General features: G+C 40.9%; 1 protein-coding gene across 5 annotated transcripts in view; it reads right to left on the bottom strand.

Moving 5' to 3' along the window:
- Nucleotides 1-17979, bottom strand: part of LOC111246918 (uncharacterized) — a 61710-nt gene that overhangs the window by 2420 nt on the left and 41311 nt on the right. For 2 of the 5 annotated variants that reach the window (XM_022797306.2, XM_022797307.2), the window contains 3 exons: nucleotides 1705-1909; nucleotides 1313-1459; nucleotides 38-322 (listed from right to left, as the gene is read on the bottom strand). In XM_022797306.2, the coding sequence (XP_022653041.1) occupies nucleotides 38-322; nucleotides 1313-1459; nucleotides 1705-1909 (637 nt within the window). Of the gene's footprint in view, nucleotides 1-37; nucleotides 323-1312; nucleotides 1460-1704; nucleotides 1910-2426; nucleotides 2572-3203; nucleotides 3315-4497; nucleotides 5455-17979 lie in introns of those variants that run through there. The other 3 variants (XM_022797308.2, XM_086982664.1, XM_086982663.1) reach the window with 3 other exon arrangements.

Genomic DNA, 17979 nt, shown 5'->3' with positions numbered 1-17979 from the left:
CTATAGTTAGTCTAAGGCAACCTATTCAAAAACCAACCTGGTTCCAACTTCACCCTAAGGGAAGCCATTGTCGAAGGTCCCGAAGGTGGACATGATGACGGCGTCGGAACTGGTCCGGGGCAAGTGATCGATGTGACTGCCTCTAAGATAGACGTCGACGAACAGCTGTGATGAATTCCCAGGCCATTCTGAGTGACAACTCCCCGAACAGGGCTATCCAAGCCTGTGCTATTACTGGGTTTGCTTCCAACTGACTGAAGTGACAACGTTGATGAGCGCGCCGGAGCCTTCCGTTTGACGGCGGAGGCGCTCATTATCCGACCTAAACAGTAGAGGCGAAAAAAAGCCTTTATTGGTCCTGAGTAAAAAGTTGATAACGGGCGCAAATAAAGTTGATAAATAAGGTTAGGCTTTGAAGGCAGAAAATAAGAGAAGGCTGCTCTAGGGCAAATAAATGCACGCAGTATATGATTTCACTATAAACGTTCGACGAAAACACTACACTGATATAGTTATTGGATCAGACAACACCTGAAATTATGAAAAAAACGGAGCTAATGGTAGCAATAATAGTAATAATAATAGCAGTAGTAATAATTACAATATTTTTTCCCGATTATTGTAATTTCTTAACACTTATTATGAATTTATCACAATTATTAAGATATAAATTTATGTATGGTAGGGAATCTTTTGTGACCTTAGCAAAAAAAAAAATTGACATTCCTTGAAAGGGGCTTTTTTTTGTTTTCTATCATCGTAAGCAAAGGCGACAAGACTTGCCTACCCTAACGTTAGCTCTAAAGGCGCCTGTTTGAAAGCTGTGACCCAATCGTTGCTAATGCCGTCGCGTCGCCCTTAAAATTCAGCCATTTTATTCAACTGAGCTTAAACTAATACATTCATGGTCTCGCTGTACATTCGTGGTTTTCTCTTGAATTTCCAATTGCACTTCCAATTGAACTTATAATCCCAAATCATAAGCCTACCGAAGATAGTAGTTCGAAAACGATAAAATTTCATAACGATAATAATAACAGTGAGGAAACAGACGTAAAAATGTAATGAAAAACAAACGTTTCAGATTTTCCTTTCTGTGTTTTTTCAGTTTCAATGCAACAACTGTTCACTCCCTCAGATCGCAAAGCTACTTACTTTTACACATTCATAGATCAACTGTTCGGTGAAGGCATAATTCTAAGCTCGTTCATCACCGGTTCACTTTTTGAAAATAGGTTTCGTGTGTATACTCCCTATGTGTCTGATCGAAGGTGTCGATAGCAATACATAGACATACAACAAATACACTAACCAATTGGCGCAGCTGTGGGCATCTGCGATTCCGAGGCCGGCGAAGTTATTCTAGGACCCTCTTCTTTAATTTCCATTGGCCGAAGTTCCGTTTGACCCGTGGCGGTAGCTACCGGAACTGCCGAAAATATTTCAGAGTCCAAATCTTCTGCAAATACAAAATGACACACCGTATGAAACATGACTTTATATGAGCATCTGTTACATGTACAGAAAGTTGATGTTTGGTTTTATTGGATTGTAAATAAATGTGTATTACGTAATGTGCAAACTAAATTAAAACGCCAAACCTCATGACGGTGAGATCTTATTTAATTCTGCTTCCATTTGCAAACGAGGCCTTCACCGAAACGTCGGTTCTGTTTGCCGTTTGTATAACGACAGTGAACTGACCTTCTTCCATTTTGATATGAGGCAGCACAAACTGATGTACTGTATCATCAGATTCCTGAGATCCCACAGTCGCCTCTTGTTGGCTGGAGTATGAATGCTCTCCGGTGACTGTGTCACATCCTGACATCATGCGGTCCTGAAATAGCAGTGGACTACCTGGCAGCAACCACTCAGGACCGCTTCCCGCTCCTCCACCGAGCTCTCCCTGGAAGGCAACATAAAACAGGCGCAAAATAAATAAACATTACCACACAATATATACTAATGGCCATATTTGTATGTATTGATACTGTATGTACAGATAGTTTCTATTCTAGAATTATCATCAATTATAATTTTAAATTTTCTATATACGAACGAGCTTCGAATACTAGCAGATTATCTGTGCGCGGCGGCGAAAAACGTTTTCGAACCAGTCGACAGAGCATACGACTGACATAACTTACTCAATGTCGGTTGCTGCGCCTTACATTTAATTAAATCCAATACCCGACGCCTGACACAATACGAGATAAATAAGTATAATAAACGCGTTAAAAAGGTTTCCCCAAGGACAAAGCGTTTATCTTCCCATGGACAAAATGTTTGCTTAACTAACGTAGTTCAATATCTCTTAGAATAGATCACCGGTCCCGAAGCGAATGTGCTGGAGAAGGTATAATTTTTAAATGACCTGTTTCACCCATTCCTGATAATTAAACTTTGTGCTCACCCATACATACACGTTATGCTGATCAAATAACGGGAACAAAACAACAATCGAACACCCAACAAATTCTATTTCTGCAATCAGTATTCTCTTTCGACACATACAGCGACACAACTGTCTGCTCAAAGGAACAATAAACTTTGCGTCATTAAATCTGGCCTGAGATTTCGTTCGGAAATAGTCGAGAATCGTGTTTAGATAGACGTTATCATTTGCCAAGACAGATTTAAGAAGCTTAAACGCGTTCTAGCTACGTAATTGGTAGCTAAGTTAAAGAATGATTCGATATATTGTTTGTTTTGAGTTCCGGATAATTCCTGCTACTGCGTTTGTTTTGCGTTCTTCTTATACGTGCCTGTGGTAAGCCAAACATTTACAGAGGTGCGTGTACACGCCTCATTGAAGCTCATCGCGAAGACTCCTTATAAAATGAAGACACAGTTTTCAAAACAATGCTTCGCTTAAATAGGAGAATTTAATAAACTCTCTTATACTTCTTCAGTAACATTTGTAAGATGACCGAGTCGTACATCTATGGTTTTCATTATGAAGTATTAGACTTATTTTGCGAAAGTACCATGCGATATCGTCATAGTTTCTCCTATTTGTGTAGAGCAAGACGGAAAAAGGTTTTCCTTTAGGGAAACCTTGAACCCATACAAAGAAAAAGGTCTAGTCAGGCTTTGAGAAAACAACGATTTTTCAATACGAATTTCAGAGAAAAAAATTGGCCTGTTCCTTATGCGCATATGATAAGCCGCTTAAATATTGCCTGCTTGCAATCACATACTCTCGCACATCCAGTGAAATGAGTGGGAATTGTTGCCGTCAGCAGTGAAAAATGTCAACATTGTAACGAGCTTCCGCTATATATATATATACACCCAATGTTTTGCCTATACACAGTAACACCCAATGTTTTGCCTATATACAGTAACACCCAATGTTTTGCCTATATACAGTAACAACCAATGTTTTGCCTATATACAGTAACACCCAATGTTTTGCCTATATACAGTAACACCAATGTTTTGCCTATATACAGTAACACCCAATGTTTTGCCTATATACAGTAACACCCAATGTTTTGCCTATATACAGTAGAAATCCTAAGGTCTGCTATGATTCACCCTATCATTGCAGACAGGTCAAACGTCCGAACGCCTAATATTGATTGGTAGGGTGTTTCGCCGCAATATCATATGATATGGCGCCCCGTCTCAGAGCAACTTCGATCGGAAGCCAATGAACAACCAGGAAAGCAGTGTTTTGTCATATTAAAAAAGTAAATAACTACATTAAAACTGCGAATAGATTTATCTTTCTTGGAATATCTGAGCCCGGATCGTCGTTTCGTTATTATGTAAATGTTTAGGCTGCGATATAAAGACCTCCAGGTAAAATTGGTGCTCAGCTTGGTAAAAAAATTCTAGCTTTTATCTTGCAACTGAACAAAATGTTACATACAATAGAGCCCCGAATGCACATAATAAAATTTTTGCTATAATTATATATAAAAACGACTTTAATGTAATGTAACTTTCGGCCCTGACTTCATGCCAAGTAATTTTAGCGAACAATATCGTTGGGCGAAAGAAAAGTATATTCAATTGGCAATTACCAAGCATATGAGACTTAATGAGCTCAACTAACTGACTTCAAGTTCTATTGAGTTCCCTGAAACTTTCAGCCAGCCAATTAGAACGAAGTGAAAGAAGGCAGTCCACAGTTACCTGCCAACCAGGAAATCTTAGCCAGGGCTCACAACTTTTAAATAGTTACCGTTCATGGTCAGGCATGTTTTAACTCAGTTTCATCTGACAGATTTACTTGGATATTTTATGAATTTAACCCATGATACATACACAAGCGTCCTTAATATGCACCGGAAATAACACGCCAAGTAATACCATGTACGTGATTAAGCTTTCTATAGTTTTTCTATCCATACTCTATATCGAGATATCCATTTACTAATGGCTTAGGCGGGTCTCGTAGGCGACAATCCAATAGCTCAAGTGCGGACCCCGACAGCTGTTCGCCGTAAGATGACAGATCAACGATTATAGACTTGCCCTCCTTACCATATGAACAGGCAGGATCATCTCGAGATCGTAGCAACATCCACTCTCGTCCCGTTCTTCTTTGACAAACACTGACATAATTGTTGGTCGCGGATCAGTTGTCGACAAATGGTCCAGCCCAAACAGATGGACTTTCCAGCTACTCACGTGTGACGTACATTCCCCGCAGTACGCAGCTCGAATCAATACACTCGTAGCATTTATCGTTCGTTGTATCCCACTCGGAAACTAGCAGTTTCTTAGACATCGTAGATCGTAGTTTTGTAGCAATCAGATACGATCTACCGACCCCATTGAGCGTATAGTTAACGACTGTTCTCCCGCTTGCGTTAGATGTCTCTTACTGCACGTCAGTATCTCACTTCGCCGCAAGATGTGCATCACTAGCCTTAGCGTGTGCGCGAAAAACCGCTTGAAACAGACGTCTGTAGATTGTGTTCGCAGTGAATTTCTAATCACTGCTAAATTTTAGTCATGGGTTCTTTACAAAGAATACTACATAGTAACTGGGTTCACCGCTATCACTCCAACAGCAGGCAATAGTAGCACGGTCATAAGCCAAGCCGAAGGAGAACGGACGGCTAAAGGAGGATGTCAGTCCTCACTGTTTATGGATAGTGGAGAGGGATCAGACCGAAGCAATCGACCACTGCAAACGACGGACAACGTTGGTGGTTCGCCATGAAAATGCAAGCGCAACGGGTGACTGTGTGAATACGATCGTGTGTTTGACTCGGAACGAAAATAGGCCCGTCGTTCGATGGCTGCCAGTAACAATACTTGTAGAAGAAGTGATGTTAAAGGGCGGTCGTCGAATGCGTAGCAATAGTCGTTCGTGATCCTGGCGACTGTGAGGGATAGTTCTATCGTTGATACTCTCTTTCCGAGACAAAAGCGCGACTCCTACTGGAGAGGGAGCCTGGTAAATCGGCCGTGCCACGTGGCACTGACGTGGACGTAAAAATCCTTGACAAGGAAACACATCCACTTTATCGCCTCCTTTCACAGAGAATACGCAAAAATGTTGCGACTGCCACTGGCGCTATCGCCGGCTCCGCCAACTCTACTGATAGACAAAGCCAGCGCCACTGACTGACCGCAGCTATCCAGCACAAAATTATTACGCGATTATTTTAACAACACCAGCAGTATCAGTGATATTATTAGTTAGCCGTAGAGCAACATCAGTCCTGTGCGGTCCTAGTTGCATGCCGCGTACGCGATCATGGACAGCAAATGGTTCCAACACTACAAACACGGGCGGTCTTGTCATTAGGAAAAATACAATCTCTCTCTATTTCTCCGCAGGTTTTTAGTTTAGGATTTTCTGTGCAGACGACCCGACGAAAATGTGACCTACAAATTGAATGGTTAGTCTCTCCATATTAATGCGTTTATGCAAAACTGTATCGCTCGAAAAAATCCAAGCTTCAATTAGCAGGCCTTACTCGGACTCTAAATCGCATTTAAAGACCAGAGCCCGCAGTACGAGACACTCGACTAAAATTGTTCAGATATGATTTGTTTGTCGGGGCTGATTTTTATTTCATATAATAATTTGTGTCAAATCGTGTGGGCAGGGAAGGAGGTATATGCCTGCCTAGGCAAAGTCCTTTGCGTAATTAGCAATCAATTAGACAAGTGCAGCCTTTACGTGCTGTGTGTAAGTACAATCTTTTGAAGAACAAAATGATACTATACAAGAGAGACGTATTTCCCTATTGAAGGACTCTAATGATCCGTCAAGTTGAGAGCAAACAGGCCCTCATAGCTATGATAGAGAGATATTTTTCAAGTTTGCAGTTGTAACATACGTTTTGATTACACGGTCATGCCACTTGTCGTGAACTTTGCCCTGCGTCGAACTGCGCTTGTTCTATACAGATCTACCTAATAACGCGATGCGATTAAAATCCACTATCCGCATAAGAATGATTTGTACAGGGGCTATCAATTGAAAGCTTAAGATAGCACGGTCTCAAATGATTGCTGGCACAATTAGCATAAGGAAACGAAGTCAAGGCAGAAGTTATTCGGTAGTCTTCAATCTGGATAACTTTTCTATCTGGTAACTTCTATCTGGATTTCACAAACGTATAACATTCGGCTGAACTGCTTCTGTTTTGATCCTTAGTGCCGCAGCGCTAGCCATCAAGGGAATTCTACTTGCTTTCGGCATATTTGTTCAAAAGGTTTCCATTAATTTTTACCTAAATGAGCCTATTAAAACTATAGTTCAGCTTAAACAAAGGTTAATCAAGTGACTGATGGCTGGGCAAAGCTTACTTGTAAGGTTACAGGACGTTACTTCTACAGACCGGAAAAAAAAGTTATTTAACAACACAACATCAAATTTGGGTTTGAATAAAGGTGTGACTTTCTGCGTGATTACGCACGTTTTTGTCCACCTGTTTAGTAGACGCTACCTAGATGTGCCTTTCCAAATAAGTAAACGATATTCATTGCACAGAAGATTGCGAAACCGTAAAACGTTGCGTAGTTTCCAATAATTTCTGGCCATCCTGTAGACGTATGTACATTTTCTTAATAGGGGCGAGGTGAAAATGAGGTGTAAAGCAAAATCAGACGCGTTACATTGGCAGCTCAAATCGCACAGTATAGATCCTTGTTCTGTTACATGTAATACTTAAGTTGTTTTCGGCATGAGAGTGAATCATATTCCATTGCCATAAGAAAAACAAAAACATAGATCACTTAAGAAGAAGTTGTGCTCCATTCAATAGTTACTCAGTAGCTTCCATGTATCGCGCGTTTCTCTGGCTATCAGACCGCAGTATAGTGTACTAATACTGGCCACGAATGTATATCTACGGCACGGTACGTTGCACACCGAAACACTTTGGTTGGAATCCTCGAGCGTTATCCGAATTAATATTTCTGACACAAACGTATTGCCTGTGTGGCATCATGCCTACGTTTTTAAAGAAGTGATTGATTTCACACTGGAAGTTTCTTGCGGGCAAATACAGTAAGTCATTTTAAATTCTTCTCCTACTTAATCGATTTCAATGTTTATGAACTGAAGTGTGAGTCAATTGTATAGGTTGTGGTAGCCATTCCAGTTTGTTATCTCCCGAGTTTTGTCGGCCAACGCTCTCTCTCTGCAAGTACACTTGAAGAATCGCGTCGAGTTTTACGTCCGGTAGCGTCGTTTGAAGTTTCGTCAGACGCCCATCAGTGTGCATGCCCGCGCGAAGCAAAGTGTCTTCCATCTAACCCAGACCTAAGCGCTTCCCTTGGATTAACCCACTCACGGGATACCATACATTGGCTTAACTGACAAAGACCAGCTTATCGATTTTTTTTTTGACATTGACAAAACTTAAGTTATAAAGCCGCAATATGAATGTGGATTGCATTTCCGTTCGAAGAGGTTCCTTGTTGCGACTTCGTCATTGAATACGCATGCATAAGTAATGTTTTTATTTTACGAAGCTGAAGCTTCATAGTTCACTAATAATCGACTGGATTGAGTACTTCTTTGTGGTTAATTTAACGGCTGCTAGAGGAATCGATTTAATAAAAAAAAAAATAAAGTATAACTTTAACTCGTCTATACCAGGATCAGGGACCTGATGCCATCCCTTGTACTTGAAATACACCATGTTCATCGTCATACAATAAATCAGTTATATGTATCAAAGATAGATTACTTAGGGGCCTATATTCCCAAATGAAATCAGTTTTCCTTCGTAGGGGCGATAAACAGCACCCTACATAGACGCATAACACAGGCACCGCTCATTTGAAAGGCTAAATAAAATTCAGACAAAGATAGCCATGTAGTGGAGCCTTACAGAAGGTCCTGGCATAAAGAATCCCCATCGTGGTATCAACCTAGCTGGTAGTGTGTGCTACTGCCTAATATCTCCGCTCATACAATCGCTGATTGGCACAACAAAAGGGTCAAAGAGAGTTAATAAATTTTTCCGAAATGTCTGATTTTCCTTTTTACTTAGATTCACACGAATTCATCTCGGCTTCATAAAGTGAACGCCTGCGTTTCTACCTAATTTGGAGCTTACCAGAAGAGCAGGCAAATGATTACCTCTCAAATAATATTTTTATGGTCATTGCAAAGTTCCAGTCATCCGAAGGTATACAGTAGGTCACTGAAATAGGTCACTGAGAACCCGTTCGTGGATGATGACTTCATGAGATAAGGCGTTAGTTGTGTTCGCTAGTTATGCATGCATTTAGTATCCCGCCCCCAGCAGATACTTCTTCGGATGCCACATACAGTTTATTACCACATTTGTTTAGGTGAGGTCATTGACAAAGCAAACGCCATTCCTAGCTGACGGCATTCGATGCTGTGTGCAGCGACTGACGTTTTTCTGGGTCTTTTATTCATCGTACAGTATTTGATCACGGCAAAATAGAAAGGTTAAAATTCAAATCAACTTTATTCAAGAAGAAGTGGGCATCAGCAAAAAATCACATAACACAAATTTCTACAAATAACATTCTAGTAATAATAACTATTATTATTATTATTATGAGTTGCACTATTATTATTAATTGAATGCGTTGGGTGATAAATATTGGTGTATTTAAGTGGAATACTTCATTATTTTGGATGCAATGGCCAGAAGAGTTTCCGTTGTAACTCTAACTTATAGGAAAATGCATGGCTAAATTTCAGGCAATTGAAGGCAAGACGAACTAATAACGTTCCGAGAGAATATCTATGGAGACGGCTGATGCTGATGGGATTTACATGTGGGCCGGTCCATGAAAGATCTGTATCAGTTAAACAGCAGGCCGAAGTTGTGCATGTGTAAACTATGTAGCTCTGACATGATCCTGGAAAATTCAAACATAGTCCTAACGCCAATGCTCTGAACCGTTGATACAATTTTTGAATGCGGATAGAGCACTGAGCTTATTTTTTTCCTTTAGAATGAATTGAACTCGAGCCATCAGAGTCACCCTGTCTCTTGTATATATTTGCTGTGCATCTTTGACGTCAACTCCCTTTTCAAAATATTTAGATGATTTTATATCGCGCGCGTAATTCAGACGCGTTTATTGTTATTCGCCAAAAAAATATTCTTATGGCAGTAGAGTATGCGTCCTACTATCTAGGAAAAATAATTTCTTATCGCAAATCGTGCTTGATACGTTGGCCTTAACGACATTTCATTCACTTTACCCACAAAGAAGTTTTGTTTGCATTTTTATTATTCTTGAGAAAAAGATTTACGCTTGTTCAACCTGACAGACGCATTTGGCATGGCGTTCCGTTCCGACTTGCGTATTTGTACGCATTAAAACCCTCTTACACTCAATCGTTATTGAGCGTGAAGACGAACATTGTTCATATTAGCGACACTTCGGTCTGCCGCCCACTCCATTTAGACTAAGCAGCACAAACTCGAATGATTTGTTCTCAATCTTTTTACCACCAGGAAGTATGGTCATGTGTTTACAATGAGCATCTTGCAATAACATCATGCAATCGTGCATCATGTGACGTCATCGGCAGAAAAAGCTGTGACGTCAGTCAGCCTACCACAAATCGCATGTCAGACTCCTTTGCGCACGACGTTGAAAAGGTAGCTTATCCCATTAGGTAAAAACAACCTATGCAATAATAAGAGGAACTACAGAAAGGTTGTAGGAAGCCGGACCCTGGGCCGCTGCAGACCCGAAACTTTGATAAGCAGAACAGGCCTTAATGTCACCAACGTGTACGATATCAAACTCTTAGCGCCTTCGGCCATCAGGCCATACATCCACCCACGTCGTGCGAAACAGAGAACGTAGGAGAAAGTAAAGGGCTTTACGAACCGCGCCCCCTGGTCATTGCACACACCGATTGAAACTACATTGCCTTCCAAGTAACCGAGAACAAATACAGCGCTGTCGTCGTGCTTTGCCATTGTCAACGGAAAGAGCCAAAGGGCAAGTACAAACTATAAAAAATCGTCACAGTTCAATTGGTTTCGAAGCGGCGGGAGAGGCGAAACGGAAAAAGGCCGACCTGGTCACGGATTGAGGGCAAAGTCTGTCGTTTGTCCCTGACTAAAAACGTATACATTCAGCCATTTGCATAAACTTTAGCTAAGTAACACGACGGAAAGGTAACGGGTCTTAAGTAAATAAGTGATCCAAGTTTTAAGCTCGGAGATAGAACGATTTTAGAAGTGGTATTGCTATAAGCGTATCAGCAACATAGCACGAGCAAGCGTCTAAAGGCCTGCCTTTACGGGATGTTTTAAAAAACTTGCACCTTATAGTTTATCGTATAATGTCATGGAGTTCTACTGCTTAGGTAAATTAATCCTGCTTAAATAGCATTACATTTCAGGTATGTATGTGTACAAAAAATATTTGACTATAGTCAATATATTAGGCTACTACGAGTTAAAGAATACGATGGTTTTAAGCTAAGCTTTTTTAAAAAAGAGATAATATGCTTTAACAACAACAATAATAATATAAGTATAATTTGTAAATAGTAGAAGCAACAAAAATCATCTGTAACACGACGATGAACAAAGTCGTCATCGATGCAATATAGAGGCAGGCACTTCAATCAAGCCAAAAAAGGGGCCGTTTTCACGGTCCACAGCACGCCTACGCACCTATAATATAGGTCCAGGACGTGGGAACTGCACCCACTGGCCCACAGTATAACCGATAAGTAATGCTAATGATGAACTATAGCATACAATATTAGCTCTGTTGACCGATGATTCCATGGTTCGGCAGGACATTTATTAGTTCAGACACGTGGACATTTTGCCAACATCACACAGATACCTGTTCATCAAAGGCTTTAAATAATATCAACATTTTTGTGTCGCTCGATAGCAACATAATGTTTGCTGATTAGTCGGCCTGGTTTACATAATCGGCGCCTGTGGAATATGGCCGACCATCAGGCAAAAATAGTGTGCAAGTTCTTTTCGTCTGCAACTCTTGCGGCTAGCTTCTGGTGCTAGCAACAACAGAACATATACAAGCTACTGAAATGTTGGATTATCCTGTTATTTTTTCGGAGTCCACAAATCGATTAAATTTTCCAGCTGTGACTTTATGTGAAACAAAGGTGGTTATAATTCGGACTCTAGCTAGCTAACAGTCAAATTCGGGTTAGCTATCTTCATTTGTTTCCATCTCCAGAACGATGAAGCTGAGGGAAAAGTCGTCTTTGTACCTAGATAACTGGATTCCCGTTAACGTGAGCAGAAACGATGTACAGACAGAAAGATCTTAATCATCGCAGGGTAGCTTCTGAATTGTAACATTATACCATAGTAGAGAATTGGTTCTACTTGTGTCAGTATGCCTTGCGCTCGGGCTGGTCACTTTAGCCATCTAGAATAATGAGTTCGTATTAGAGATTCTATGTGCCGTAATTATAGACCAATAGCATACCTATAAATCAATGCATAAAATAGATTCAAGAAATAGTTGGGCAACATCATATCTGACTTGTTTGAGAGTCGACCCGTCCTTATCGCTCAACACTTCTTCTATTTATCGGAATACAGTGATGCTATTATCTATATACACCCGTAAAAAAAATCCCATTGCGATCAGCTTGGTATGACATCAGTTTTTTCGCTAAATTTCTTCTGATTAAAAAGGGTCCGTTGCTGAATCGAGACCCGAAGCCCCAAAGCAACATCGACGTTCGCGGCTGCGAAGCTAAGCGGTTTGTGAATTAAGAAGGGTATAGGGCTTGAATGGACAAGAACAAACGATAACTAAATTAACTGAATAATGGAAACCCCAGCACAAGCTGCCACCAGCTGGACCAACATTTTTTTATAGTCGTTATTAGACGCATCTGCAAATGCTTCAGCACCTGATTCAGTAGCTGCCGCCGCCGCCGCTTCTGAACCGGCCACCATAACCCATCGGACTGGCAAGCCAGATTAACAGCTAAATGTTTACGCTTCAGCGGAGCGAGGCGCGGTTGTGTTCCCCTTGTCCAGTAGTATCACCGGCATGAGTACTACCAGGATGAGCCCGCGCGATAGAACTGCTGGTGGTATGGCTCCGGAACACGACCGGATAACCTCCCTTATTCCGCGGCTCGGGGCCCTAACCAACGTTAGCGGCGGCGGCGGCGGCGGCGACAACGAAGTAGATCTGTCCGACAGAGGGAAGCATCGAACAGTACACAGTAGCAATGGTAATGATTGCTTTGCTCTTTTACTGCCCCGCTGCGTCCGCATATCTTCTCTGCTGTTCCAATAATTCGATTCATAGAGAAACAGATGAACAGAGCGCCACCGTCGCAGCTACCAAACCATTCATTCTGGTGCAGGAATCCACTAACTTTATTCCTGATTCGTCGTCCATTACGGTGACGACCTCTAATCAGGATCAAGAACTTCACCGGATTGCTTCTAGATTTATGATAGTGCCACCAAAACAAATATTGAGTTTCTCTAAACGTAGAGATTTTTTCTGATGCACAAACATTGTGCTCTTTTATGCACAGCAGTGTTTAAATTGGTACTGTTAGCTAAAGGTGTAAGTAATGTTAAACTAATGAAAAAATAGAATATACTTATCACATACTTCGACAGCCGAAAAACTTTGTTCTAGAACGATTTGGAACAGTGAGCAGATATGTAGGATACAAAAGGATACGGTTGGGAGATTTGCTTTCCACCCTCTAACAAAGATTAGCGCTTGAAAAAAAAAACAGTTTTTAGGTGCTTGACCCCATGTAAATACAGCAGCCAATCACGCACCGGGGTAACTGGAAAAAATAAGCATTAATTAAAATACTGTAATAGAGAAGCTCGTTAGATTACAAACTTGAAACTTTCCAACGAACTTATTTATTGTTTTTTTTTTTTTTTTTAATCACTTTATTAGCAGTACTCTATTTAAACAAAACGTCATCACACTACAAATTCAAACTTAGTAGAGCTGCCGTGATACATATGAGTGGCACAGTTTAGACCGGGATAAGTTACCAGACCCCCCGGCAGCAGATTGACTCCATTGGCGACAACGTTTATTTAGGGAGAGTTTGAAGTACAAGTAATCATTACGCGATCTGATGGGTCCTTGTTTGGTATATTTCGACCCGGGATAGTGACGGCAGAGGTGGAATATCATAGCGAATTGTGGCAATTGATCGCTCATCGTTCTAACACCTAGGTTCATCACAGGTGGACGTGGTCTATTACTTTCGTTACTTGGTATTACTTTCGCCACGAGTTAAGGTGGTCACTATAGCCATTAATAATAATCGAACCAGGCTAGAATAGTGGGCTCACCTTTGCTTAGCCGTTATAGGCGCGGAACCGGGATCGCAACAGGCATTGATCAGTTCCTCTAGCCCGATTTCCATCTCGTTATTCCATACGTTGGAACTGCGAGTTATCTAAGTCTAGCTGTGCTAACTGTGTGCTTATTAAAAGTAAAGGAAACATGTTCTGAAAGAAAACAAATGATCGTTTGACAGCCTTGGCCGACTGCAATATGTCCAGTCTTGAAATTATTGATCCTGTTCTCTCAGAAACAACGGCTGTTTTTAGGATTGAAGCGTCTCCGTTTTAAACCTTTAGATCAAGTGATTCGCCTTTTGTAGAGTCCACAGTAGACATTATGTATATAAAAGGGAACAATATGGGAAAGGCAGAGGTCGTGAAGTTCCGTCGCAAAGGTCCACGTAATGAAATTCGGATCGCTATTTATTTTCCTCATATTTATTGTGTTCTACACAATGTTCAACCGTTCATTCTTGAAATATATGAACCCTATTACGAATGCTATCCTATCTAAGTATTCATGAGGTATATAGGATTAACGTTACTGCTCAGAGATCATAATATGACAGTATAAATGAACCTAATAATACATATGTGTATCAAACTGACACATATAGGACAGGATTACTATATACGCTCAGCCTGTAGTCACAATTCGGACCAATCAAGCTGATGCGCGCCTTCGACAGCCGGAGTTATAAAGTGGCTTGATTAAATCAATTATATCCCACAGCAGAATAGCTAGTGCCTGCTTGTGGATTCCGTACTACGATAAAAACATGTAAAAAACGTTTGCTACATGTATCATGCTTATGAATTGATTTCGTTTCTCTTTCTAGCGTTGCCAAACAGGAACTGAGCTTGGCATATGTTATTGCATGATGCCGTGCAATTCGAGAACCTACGAGTTAATCTGTCCTTCATATAGCCCCCATTACTTCGCGGAAGCAGCCGCGAATCCTCAGCTGCAAGAGCAGGCTGAGAATCGGTGTTATCTCAACTTCTTCCACTTTAGGCGAGTCTAGAATGGCTTGCTTGCGACAGCCTGTGATATATGCTGATCTGTTTCGGTCAGAAAAGCTAACGCCGACTTCCATTCCGTATTCGATAGCAACTTCAGAAGCCGAATAGATTGTCGTTACATGGCACAGAGGGTATTTGCTATTCATAGATTGAGTCCGAATTTACATGCAACGAATATAGTGAGGATAATTCAAAGATTTTTCACAGAAAAGCAGACAATTCGGAATGCTGACGGCGAGATACGAACATACAGGGGCGCACTGAGAGACCCCGAAGTGATTCTCTCTTCCTTACATAACAAAGTCCAGAATAGACTGTTCAATGACCAGGACACCTAACAACTGAACACAGTTCTCATTGTCCTAAATGGCAGCAGGTTCCGCACCGTCCAGCAAATAGGCAATTTTTCTGGTGTATTTCACATGCCGAAAATAGCAGCACTGATATACAATGCAAGTCTATAGCTCTGGGTCGTTTTGGCTTGCCACCATAGGCTACTTATGCGAGCGACGCCTCCCCCGGAAGCAGCGGCCGTAGCAACAGCCTACGAAACGGCAAGACACGGTTGGCCGAAATCAACCGCTTAGGTACAAGGTCATGAAACCTCTGAACAAGAACGACAGAGCTACCTGCATACTTACATACAGCCTATTGTATATAGGTACAGTGCATGCACATAGGCCAATTCGGAAAACCAAACGAACAACGTTTTCCGAAGTATCATCTCACAATGATAAACCTATTTATAATCCCAAACGATAGCCGAGGTTACTGAGCTATACAAGAACGGTCGCAAGTCTTGCATTAATTTTCGGCATTTTTCAGGTTTATTGTCTAATACGGCTTTAGTTAGCAACATTTACGATAAAGCGTAATATATGCTATAACTCCGGGCGATATTTTAGGCAATAAGGAAATTATAGTATTTTTATCTCTGTATTTAAAGATCGAGAGGTTTTATGTGAAGTGGTCTCCTCCCGCCAGCGGCAATTTCACACCACCCACCGCGCATACTATTATTACTTTTATTGTCGGAAGTTGATTTTATTAGTTCAAAATCAGTTTCAGCAAGTTCGACATAGAATAAATATATTGTGAAAATTATGAACTTTTTAAAAGCTCCTGTGCGCATAAACAACTCTGTCTTCGTGAAATGAACGTCTTTTGCAAAAATGTTATGTTTGCTACAAATAAAGTCTTTGAGTCTAGTTCTTGTACCTACCACAAGATGTTAATAAACTATCATTATGCTTTATTTTTAGTGACCGGAAAAGCCGCATAAACCATCCACTTAAAATAGGTATCGTTAAAAAAAGTTGTTGTAATCGGCACCCCCTTAAGTTCATCTTGGTGTGGGTGTCGTAGGTAGTTGCTATTAAGGGACCGTGCAAAATGACGGTGGTCGAGAAAATAAAAATCTGCAATACAATATAAGGAAACAGGGACTGTGACGTGATTTTCCATCTATGATCTCGACTCAGCCAACCTGCCTTAAATTTGGCTATAAAACATATGCTTTACTTTTTTTTTTGCATTGTTCTCGTCGACGCTTCCTTCGAAAAAGGATACAGGTCAAATCGATGCGAACTGCTATGAAATCTTTGTTTTTGGTCAAACTTTCGGAATGACCACAATTGGCAACAATTCATATTCGATTACAAAAACAGGACATTTTCTTCAAATGTTTGTCTGCAGGCTATCGATCGGCTAAGATATTATCGACTTCGACTGTTGGACGGTTCTTCGTTCGTGCACTTCATGCGCCTTCCATTTACTTCGGTTTGTCCGTTACGCGGTACTAGGTGAACCTTCCGTAACAACACGAAGCCCTAACTACTAACATGCGCTTATATTTCGTTGAACGCTGTTCGGAATCAAAAAAAAAAAGGTCAAAACATCAGGAACAATTTCGGTTTAGTCCACCGCGCACAAAATCACTTCTCGTCTGTTTACTACATCGAAAAGAAGGTTGGCCTGCGTGTATCCGGTTTCGATTATGAAGATACAGCCCCATTGCCTTTAGATAGCTTAAAAAATTGCAAATCAAACCAAAAACGACGAAATTGTTTGCATACTAACTTCCACGAGCTGTTCCGGCACCAACTTAGTTACCTTTTGCCGTTAAGCAGGCACCCCAAGCGAAAGCACTTTGAAAATAATTAGGTCCTTATTTAAAGGGGACAGACCAACAAAGAAAAGCTTTTTTTCTATTCATATAGGCTACTAGCAACAAACAACCACGAACGTCGTGTACATGCTCGACGACATTGAGTACGTTCACCTTGACAGCTTTTGTTCACGGTGAACAGAAAATAAGTAGACTCCGTAAGCTAACTCTAGGCCTTTACCGTTTTTACCGATAAATTCATCAATACAAGCACTATCGCAATACACTCCTGTGTATGTATGTGCAAATAATTTTGATCACTTATTCGTAGCGGATACGAAAGGATTTTTCGAAATTATTTTACCATTGGCTACGGGCTTCTTGAACTGAATAAAAGACTCGACAATGTTACTTAAACGCGATTAACGGCGTGCTCAGCTGTGTGTAGAACGCTAACCCACTAATGCCAACAAGACTAGTTAGTGTGTAAGTGTAGTATAGTACAGTATAATTTCAATATGTACGTATTACCCGTCCGAAAATCGGCATCTTGCCGAGCCTGGTCGTCTTGCGATTTTTCGCCACATTTTGCCTCATCCATTCAATTGTTTGTCTCAATTGGTTGTCCGACCCATGGAGCTCAACTTTGCTACTATAACACTGGAGAACAAAATTGACTTACCACTAATCCGCCTTCAATTTAACACTACTGTTAATATTAATTAAAGATCAACGTTTACCGTTTACCTAAAGATAGGCTAAGAGCTAACACAAAACAGTAACGTATTTTTTATGATCAGTCTTGGAAATTTGACGGCTCTCTGCAGATTTGGCAGTTCTGTTTACTTAGCGAGGACCACCTTCGTGCGCAGTCACGATCAGCTGCCAACCCAATTCAGTCGCTATTATTTCAAGTCTCGATTTCCATTAAGCGCCACCGCACACTGGCGTACGGCACGATCAGTCGAGCTAGACCCTTAGCCACCATTCTTGGAGTGACGAAATACAAGTTAGAGTCACACTACATTCATATAGGTGAGGTGATAATGACAAATCCAGTCGTGATTTTTTGATAATCATATATAT

The sequence above is a fragment of the Varroa destructor genome, unplaced genomic scaffold (assembly GCF_002443255.2).
Source record: "Varroa destructor unplaced genomic scaffold, Vdes_3.0 BEIS01000003.1, whole genome shotgun sequence".
Lineage (NCBI taxonomy): Eukaryota > Metazoa > Arthropoda > Arachnida > Mesostigmata > Varroidae > Varroa > Varroa destructor.
This window is presented reverse-complemented; position numbering and strand designations above follow the sequence as displayed.